The 10,087-nt window shown below is 42.0% G+C and overlaps 1 protein-coding gene across 1 annotated transcript; it reads left to right on the plus strand.

Moving 5' to 3' along the window:
* Window positions 1-1,022: 1,022 nt before the first annotated feature.
* LOC119342015 (coatomer subunit delta-1) lies at window positions 1,023-7,882 on the plus strand. Its single transcript, XM_037613857.1, has 12 exons — window positions 1,023-1,179; window positions 2,554-2,609; window positions 2,817-2,856; window positions 3,398-3,621; window positions 3,956-4,195; window positions 4,722-4,887; window positions 5,504-5,808; window positions 6,140-6,326; window positions 6,399-6,552; window positions 7,287-7,349; window positions 7,441-7,537; window positions 7,630-7,882. The coding sequence occupies exons 2-12, from the start codon at window positions 2,607-2,609 to the stop codon at window positions 7,717-7,719; spliced, it is 1,569 nt and encodes a 522-aa protein (XP_037469754.1). The 5' UTR covers window positions 1,023-1,179; window positions 2,554-2,606; the 3' UTR covers window positions 7,720-7,882.
* Window positions 7,883-10,087: the final 2,205 nt, after the last annotated feature.

A 10,087-nucleotide genomic window follows, 5' to 3' on the forward strand; every position in this document is an offset into this window, starting at 1 on the left:
GTCCTTAAGCTATACCTGATCTGCTAGCATTGTCTACAGACATTGTTCACCTTCATGAAGGCTTCATTGTGAGCCCTTCGCTGCCATCCATCCGCCCTACCCTTCACGTGTTGCGTCGCCCTGGTGATGCTTGCTCAAGACCTTCTCATGGTTATCATTGTGTCGCGGTGAGCTTCGTGCTCTTGGTGTTGTCTCGGTTCATCTTTGCTCAATGATGATGCAAGATGCCTCACAAGCTTGCTAATCGTTCCAATTTTCTGTGGCGGAGCTTCAAGTCAAAGTTCGTATTTGCTATGGCACTTGTTGATTGTGGACGCTCCTGAGCCGGGTTGTTTGCAAAGTCTTGGTGTTGTGATCCCTTGTTGACAACCAACATCTAATTGTGTCTCTCATGGTGATGGTTTTTTGTCTGCTAGCTAAGTCGTACCGTGTCCCGGGCATCCTTTTTTCTCATCTTCTTTTCCCTTTGTTCATGTACAATTTTTTGCCCAGGTTTCCTCATAAAGAGGGTCAACTTGTTAAAGTTTTCAATCCAGTTTTCAAGTCAAAACCAAAATGGGTGGCTCTTGCCTTTGGCCTCTTTTAAGCAATATATCCACTGGGGAAGCTCTCCTCCTGGTGACCGTTCAAAGAAAGATGTTTCACAATTTTTTTTATGAAGGTTCACAACACATGTGTCTACAACTCCTAAGATATTCATATGCAAATCCGGCTACTCATATTGGATTTGTCTTTTTTTTTTGTTTCTCGATGTGTACTTTTGATGTTGGCTCTGATTTTTTTAGTGGTTACAAACACATATCTTTTGAACGTTCTTCTTTTTATGATTTTTTTAAAAATGAATGCGTTTTCTTCTTTCAAACTGAGAGCACGAGAGCATTTTTTTTGAGAATGAAAAAACAAACAAATTGCTAGCGAAAAAAAAAACCCGAATGAAAACAGTGCTGAGGAAGCAATGGTGAGTAAGGCCTCGGGGTCCTACGCGGAAATTGCTAGCGGAACTCTGAAACTTGCGCCGCTTTAACCACTCTCGTGCGACCTTCTTCCCCCCACCCTCCAGATCTCGCCAAAACTCCACCGGAACGGGCTAGCTCCCGGCATTTTCTCCACAGCCCTCGTCGCGGACGAAGGCAGTAGATCCGGCGGACGGCGGCCCGGCGCATCTCCTCGCCTGCGAAGGTATAATTCCCCAACCCCTCCCCATCCTCCTCCTCCTCCAGTCCCCCTCCACTTCATTCTCCCCCCGTCGCCTCCCCTTCCCTCTCCTCCCCGTGGCTAGCCCCTCGCTTCCCTTCCGCCGGATCTGCCCGTTGCTCCCCTTCCGCCCGTGAGTACTGCTTCCCGGCCCACCGATCTCCCACTCCTCCCAGTCGCCCGATCCCCTGATCCTCCTCGGGCTCGTTTGTTCAGATTAGCGTCCCCAGGATGCCGGATCTGAGAGGCCTAGTGTTATTTACGATGTGCATTTTGTCGGTGAAATCTGGGATGCTTACAGTTGTTGGGTTGGCCGTGTTGGATGTGAACTTGTTGAGTATATTGTTGCCTGCCTGATGCACCATGTATTTTTCATATGCGAAGCAGTTTGACAATAGTTTGCACAATTGAAAATCGTTGCGATATTTGTTTCAGAGATGAAAAGTTTGTGGTATTGGTCGCTGGTGGTCAAATTGGTCCTGCATTAGAGCTGAGCGTTGTAATGCACAATGTAATGTCCACTAGTAAAAGATGAATAAACCATGTTTTTTCTCCAAATCTGAGAGATGGGATGTACATGTTTGAATAAAAGGTTCCACTTGCCTGATTGCATCCATCGAAATTTGTCCTTGCCTCAGTCTGATGGCTAAGATCAGACCCCACCACACTGGCACTCATCTTACAACTCCCCCAGTGTCTCGCCTGATCAGATCCACTCCCTGAGATCTGAACCCGTGCCACCATTTCTTCGTTTCAACCGGTTGCCCCTCCCCATCCTCTGGCAGCAGGCAGACGAGCTTCAATGTGAGATCTGTTATTACCATCCTCGCCGGGCATCTTTACTTTGTTGTGATCATTCTCATCCAGTTCTTCCTTCCTCTCCGACCCATCCAGTTGGTTGCTGACTTGTTTGCTCCATGGTGGAGCACTAACACTACAAGCACTTTACTTGAAACCATTCCGGTGGTGGGGGATCATATAGTTATTGATCATGTTAGCGACCCGCAAGTTCGTCTTCTTGCTGAGTGCTAGTTTACCATTTGATGATGTGTCAACTGTCTGAACCGATCATGTTAGTGACCCGCTAGAACCAAACAAGTAAGGGAGTCAATCATCACAACACAATTCCCTGCAATTCCGTTCCAAGTACATCTGCAATGTCATTCTTGAACCAAGCAAAAGTGTATTGGATTGAGGAATATGTTCAGCAGCGACCAGCGATTTTGTTGCTCTAAAGCTTGAAGGGCTAGTAATAAGTATATGGCTCCTAGTGATGCAATTACCTCCTCTTTTCTCCGCTTAGTGTTGGTTTTGCTGGATGATTGTTTGCTGATGCATTATTCTTTCTTCTACTGGCAGGTGCATAGTTTGCTGGCTTGTGTTAGTTCGGGGGACCAGCAAAGTTACTGAAAATGGTATGGTGAATTGCCTTGAGCCTGTCAATCTGCCTGTGAATAACCAGTTAAATCTGAGCTCTCATGGTGTTTTTTGTTGCCATGAACATGTTAAAAGTTTTCTTTATTGCTCATATTAAGTCTGCCTGACCTTTATTGCAAGATAAATTAAAAAAAGTAGTCCCACTTTATTGTTTGAAGGAACTGATTGTTCTCATGTACCCCCAGGTGGTTCTTGCTGCTTCCATCATCTCAAAATCTGGAAAAGGTGCGATGAGTTCAAACATTTCAGTTAGTGACTGAATATTCATGCCAATCCCCAAATAAGTTGTTTCATTTTGTTCTTTTAATATAGCATACTCCCTCTATCCATCTATATAGGGCCTAATGCACTTTTCGAGGTTAACTTTGACTACATGTTAGAGCAATAATATATGACATGCAAGTTACACAAAGCATACCGTCAAATTCATATGTGAAAAAAGCTTCCAATGATATAATTTTCACATTATACATCTCAGGCAATCTCGAAAGATGCATTAGGCCCTATATATATGGATGGAGGGAGTATAATTTTCAGCCAAGGTTTACTAACTGAAGTGAACTACTCCCTCGGTCCCATAAATAAGATATTATTACAACCAATATACTCACATATTGATTGTAATAACATCTTATATTATGGGATGGAGGGAGTAGCTATTATCGTAATGCTGGATTAGTACATTGTTAACTTCTATATTCTGTGAGTTTGTATAGCAACAGGGCTACTTTGTGGTTAACGTTTCCTTCAAAACTTTACATTGCAGCACTTGTTTCGAGACAGTATGTTGACATGTCTCGAATTAGGATCGAAGGATTACTTGCAGCATTCCCAAAACTTGTTGGAACTGGGAAGCAGCACACTTATCTTGAGACTGAAAGTGTCCGTTATGTTTATCAACCTATTGAAGGCCTATATCTGCTGCTTATTACAAACAAGCAGAGTAACATTCTTGAAGATCTGGACACACTGAGGCTACTATCCAAGCTTGTATCCTATTTTCATATCTTCAGTTTTGCAGTTTTATAATCCTACCTTATTAGTAAATCCATTAAATAATACATGAAAAAGGCGATATTTTTTGTAATGTATTTGTTCCCTCATGATAACTAAACAGCAGATAGTATATCTTGACTTTTGGTTGTGGATATTGTCAAGGAAAAATACTAGGTTAACACCATTCTTTGTTGATAAATTATACTTAAAAAATATAAATCATGTGTAAGAGCGGGGTGTATCTACCCACCATTGTGTATGCTGCTATGCTGTGATTTTTTTGTTGTTGCAATAATTCAGTACCATGGTCTCCTTAACATTTATAAAGGTGCCTGAGTACTCTTCTCTGGATGAGGATAGTATCTGTAAAACAGCCTTTGAGCTTATATTTGCATTTGACGAGGCAATCTCTCTCGGAAACAAGGAAAATGTGACGGTGCAACAAGTCAAGCAATACTGTGAGATGGAAAGCCATGAAGAGAAGGCGCATAAGCTGATGATGCAGAGCAAAATCAATGAGACTAAAGATGTCATGAAGAAGAGAGCTAGTGAGCTTGACAAAATCAGGGTATACACTACACTTTTCTCTATATTAACACTATGTATTCTACCTTGGAGGAAAAAATGGCATTTAATTTAGCGAGCTCTGGTCATTAGGAAAAAGAAGACACTGTAATTTCTAGTTGGTTTGTATGGGTTATTTGGGATATATCAGCTGTCAATTTTGCATCAGCTTAGGTCTATTATAGTTGGTATCAGCTGCTTCAGTCTCGTATGTTTGCTTGGGTCACACTTTTACAGTTAGCCAGTAAGCATGTCTTGGCTAAGCTTTCTTTTTTTCATAACTAATTTCTGTAACATTAGAACTTGTAAGCATATGTAGGAGAATTTATTATGGAAGTGAGCATTGCTAGCAAACTTGTATTATAGCCAAAGGAAAAGTGCCAATTACTAAAATGACAGCGTGATTTTGTATATTATTGTTTAAATCGCAATTGCATTTCATCAATTACAGCACTCTTACCATACTGTTTATTGAGCATTATTTTGATCATGCCTTGAGAAATACTTTTTTCTGGTTGGTGTTGATTCAGATGGAGAAAGGCAAACTTGACAAAGGAGGATACTCATCAATATCTGGTCCCCGCGTTATTGAAAAAACTTTCAGCGACATGAACATTAGTGGTACTGGCTTTGGAAGTGGTTCTGGATTAAGTGGAATAGGCGCTGATATGGACTCATTCGCGAGTAAACCCAAAGGTGGTAACTTAAGGCCTCTTTGTCTTTTAAGCAAATAGTTGTCTCACATGAATATGATATAAGTTACTCATATTAATGAAAAGTTACTGTTACAAATCATGTTTTGGGATTGGTTAACACCTTTCCTTTGTGTTGTTTGCATGTAGTTGTATTTCACTGTGGTGTTCTTTTCATGTATATGAAATACATTCACCTAGCCTGTTACACCCGTCCCATAAAACTCAAGTCTGTTTTGTGTACACAATAGGGAATGCTAGAGTTTATACTATTCTTGAAAATAACTCAGAGTTTACCTACTGCAGCACTTCCATTCATGCTATGACGTTCCATACGAGTATTTTAGATTCATTAGTATAGTTCTTAATTATAAAAACATACCCGCCTCTTGATTTCTCCTGTTTGTGCATTTCATTGTTGGTTATGTGCTGATAGATAAGTCTCTGGGTTTCTCGGATATGCCAAGTAGGGAAGTTTTATTCAGGTCTTTGAAGACAGAAGTTTTACCCCTTTGTTAATGCTGGGCAGCTATATTACCTGCCTTGTAGTATTGTTAGAGAGAGTTCAGGAAGCTATATCACAGACATTTTTGGTCTAATTCACAGCAACATGTCTACAGGTCGTCCATCAGCTGCTGCTACTGCTCCTGGCAAAGGTTTTGGTATGAAATTAGGCAAATCACAGAAGACAAATCAGTTCCTAGAATCTTTGAAAGCTGAAGGAGAAGTCATTTTGGAGGATGTACAACCAAGTGCAGTTTCTTCAAGGTCCTCGCCTCTTATACCAAGCGATCCCATCACAGTGACTATTGAAGAGAAACTTAATGTAATAGTTAAAAGAGATGGAGGTGTTAATAACTTTGATGTGCAAGGAACCCTTGCTCTTCAGGTCCTTAATGATGCAGATGGATTTATCCAGTTACAGGTATTATTTTCCTGGACTTCAACCAACAGTGCATTTTATTTTTATTGTCAGTTAGTTTGTTACCGCATTATACACTTATTGAACAGACTGGTCCTCTTCTGTTGTGGCAACATTCCAGCTAAAATAATTCTTGCATGGCCCATCTATTGCATGTGAATACAATATCGGTCATTTTCACACGTTATGACATTCATATTCATTTATGTTGAATGTATTTATTGATGATGTTAATCAGAGCAATAAAATCTTGTTGTACACTATTATGCATTATGGAGTGGCCCACCACAATTTATTGGAGCTTAAATTTTTCATATGTGATGGTGCTGTACAGATCGAAAACAAAGATGTACCTGGACTCAGCTTCAAAACACACCCCAATATCCACAAGGAGTTGTTTAACAGCCAGCAAATTGTTGGAGCAAAAGATCCAAACAGGCCTTTCCCAAGTGGTCAAAATGAAACACCACTTGTGAAATGGAGAATCCAGGGGATGAATGAATCGAATTTACCTCTGTCAGGTGCGCAATCACTTTATTCTGTTGTGGTATTCTATTAATTTGGACATTCTGTAATTCGTCTTGTCTGTGTAGTTAACTGCTGGCCCTCGGTATCTGGAAATGAAACCTATGTCAACATTGAATATGAGGCTTCAGAGATGTTTGACCTGAACAATGTTGTCATATCTATTCCTCTGCCTGCACTTCGGGAGGCTCCAACTGTTAAACAGATTGATGGAGAGTGGAAGTAATGTTTCGAGCTACTCTTTTGTTTGTTTCCTGATATGTTTCAGTTACTAGAATATCTTGCAGAAATTATTAGTGACAATTTTCTAATGTACATGAGAATCATGCTTGCAAATCCAGTTGCATGGTGTTATACAGTCCTATTATCACCCCACTCCCTTTTTTGATAATATGGTCGATGTTATATAAACTGGTTGTGTTGAGCTTAAAAAATAGGTAGTGATGACCTGCATTCCAACCATCGTCCTTACAACTGTTGTTTCAAACTAGTAAGGAGTGGACATTGAGGAAATAAAGCTCTAGCATCCTACTCCCTCCTTCCTAAATACTCCCTCCGTCCGTGAAAGCTTGTCCCTCAAATGGATGTATCTATGCAGCTTGTCCCTCAAATGGATGTATCTAGCATAGATACATCCATTTGAGGGACAAGCTTTTTCGGACGGAGGGAGTTTAAGTCTTTCTAGAGATTTTAATATGAATTAGATACAGATGTATATAGCCGTAGTTTATAGTAGATTCATTCATTTTGCTCCGTATGTAGTCTATATTGGAACCTCTAGAAAGACTTATATTTAGGAACGGAGGGAGTATATGTCAATATGCTTGATAGAAGTAAAGAAACTGTGGTTCATTTTATTGCTTTGATTTCGTTGTTGCGGAATGCAATGGCGTTCAGCTGCTTATATTTGTTGCTTCTCTTCCTGTTTGTTATCTAACTTCTCCTTGTGTGTATAGGTATGACTCAAGAAACTCTGCATTGGAATGGTCCATCATCCTTATTGATCAGTCAAACCGCAGGTGGATGAGATATGTTATTTCATTGACTCAATAGTTTTTGCTACTACCTAGTTAAACCCTGTTTTACTAACCAATGTTTATGCCTTCTCAGTGGGTCGATGGAATTTATTGTTCCCCCGGCCGACCCGTCAACATTTTTCCCCATCTCTATTGGATTTGCTGCTTCCAATACTTTCAGTGATTTGAAGGTTAGTTAGTTCTACTGTAGTGTTTGGTTTTGACTGCTTTTTTTCTTTCTGATTTACCCATTTATTTATATGGTTTTCTGGAAAAAATTCAGGTCACTGGAATTCATCCTCTGAAGGAAGGCAACTCTCCAAAGTATTCACAGAGGGTCCGTTTGGTTGCTGCGAACTATCAAATAGTCTAAAAGCCATAATTAAGGTCGTTACTGCTGTTTCTTGTTAGTGGCACAAGGAGTATAATTTTGCATCAAATTTGTTTAAAAATGTGTGATTTGGCCTGTCCCATACATAGCGTGTCGCACCATTGAGAAATAAAAGCATGAATTCTCCTGTACCCTGTTTCTAGTATTTCTTGCGAGAATGCTGTTTCTGTTTCTTACATGAACTGTTGGGTCTTTGAATCTTTGCGCTCTGCTCCACTACCAAAATTTCATTATTAAGCAGAATGAGTAGGGAACGAATGTTCCGCCTCGAACCGCTCATCATTCAGGAGAGTTACTTTTCTTTTCTCTTAGTGCGATGAGCCTAAAGCTTTACGTTTATGACAAGGTGCTTAGCCAATAGCCACCACAGCTTCAGCATTCAGGTAGGGTAATCTTATCAAACACTACCATTTCCCAGGCTGCGTGCTTTTGTGTAGCATTTTCAGCTTGCAAGTTGTGATGATCTCTCTCAGCCCAGAACTTTCCCCTAGCAGAAATGCTTACCCCTACCTTTTACCGGAAGAACAGCCAAAGGAGCACCGATCGTTGTCTACAGCATTCTATGAACCACCCTGCCTTTTTTCTTTGAGGGGAAGAACCACCCTGCCTTTAATATGGTCCTTGATCAGTACCAAAGTGAAGATCTGTCCTTTATTTTGAGCCGCGTGTCAGGAACCTGACGATGATCGGCTCAATTTGCATTGTCACACTATGAAATTCAGAGGGAAATTGGCCAGCGATCTAGGGTTTATATTGCTCAAGAGAAGGGGAAAGTAGGGTAGCACGCCACAGGCGGCTTTAGGGCAAAGCCCGGTACAATAATCCTGTCCCAAATGAGGAGCGTCGAGTGGCTTTATAGCCATTACAGGGGAGAGCGAGGAAGAAAAGGGAGACAGAGCACATGCCGCTCTGGAAAGCAAAACAGTGACAGGTTAAGGCATCGCAGCCGTTAGATTACCGATGGACGGTCGACAGCCATCAGCCGTTGGCGAACCGGTAACTGCGCAGGAGAGCCACAGGATGATGCATCGACGCCAGAGGGGAAATCCGGCACGCAGAAACAGGGGAGAGCCTGACAATTCCCCCCGATTAAGACCGAGCTTGTCCTCAAGCTTGAAACGACGGAAGCACCTTCTGGATGAAGGCGGAGTCTTCCCAAGTAGCAGCTTCAACTGGTAGGTTAATCCACTTGACCAGCCATCTGGCGACGGGTATGCTTATGTTGCCTTGTGGCCTGGGTATCAGCTTTTTGTCTAGAATTGCCTCCGATTCCATTCTGATTACGCCATCTGATCCCACCAAAGGCAGGTGCTTGGTAGGAACCACTTGGGGGCCAACGTGTTTCTTGAGTTGGCTCACATGGAAGGTGTCATGCAGCTGGCTTCCTTCAGGCAATAGCAGTTTATAGGCAACGTTGCCAATCTTCTTAAGAATTCTGAATGGACCGTAAAACTTGGAATGCAGTTTCAGGTGCCTGTGCAAGCTCAGGGATGTGTGCCGGTAGGGCTGCAACTTGAGGTAGACCATGTCCCCTTCGGAGAATTCCCTTTCCTTTCTTTTTCTGTCAGCATAGTGCTTCATTCGAGCTTGAGCTTTGTAGAGATTTTGCTTGATTATCTCCAGAGCTACTTCCCTGTTCTGGAGAAGGTTGTCACTGTCCTCACATATGGAGTCAGGTAGGGCAGATTCTGCAATCATAGGTGGGGGAAACTCGTATAAGGCTTGGAAGGGTGTCATTTGCAATGCCGTGTGGAAGCTCGTATTGTACCACCACTCAGCCAGAGATAGCCACCCATGCCACTTCTTTGGCTGCTGAAAACACATGCACCTGAGGTAATTCTCCAAACACTGGTTGACTCGCTCAGTTTGACCATCAGATTGTGGGTGGTAGCTTGTGCTCATGTGAAGTTTGATCTTGAGTGATTTGAACAATTGTTGCCACAAGTGACTAGTGAATATCCTGTCTCTGTCAGTTACAATGACTAGGGGCATGCCATGTAGCTTGAAGACTGTATCAGAAAAAGCCCTTGCCACTGATTGAACTGTGATGGGGTGTTTCATGGCTATAAAATGTGCATATTTAGTGAACCTGTCCACAACCACTAGTATCAGATCCTTGTTCTCAGACAGGGGCAAACCTTCCACAAAATCCATGCTAATGTGTGCCCAGGCAAAATCAGGAACTGGTAATGGATCTAAGAGACCAGGGTAAGGAGAATGTTCTGCTTTGTTGAGCTGACAGACTGGGCATGTATTGACAAAGCTGATGACATCTTGCTTGAGGCCCTGCCAGTGGAAAACCAACTTCACTCTCTGGTAGGTTGCCCTTTCCCCAGAGTGGCCTCCTAGC

The sequence above is a fragment of the Triticum dicoccoides genome, chromosome 1B (assembly GCF_002162155.2).
Source record: "Triticum dicoccoides isolate Atlit2015 ecotype Zavitan chromosome 1B, WEW_v2.0, whole genome shotgun sequence".
Lineage (NCBI taxonomy): Eukaryota > Viridiplantae > Streptophyta > Magnoliopsida > Poales > Poaceae > Triticum > Triticum dicoccoides.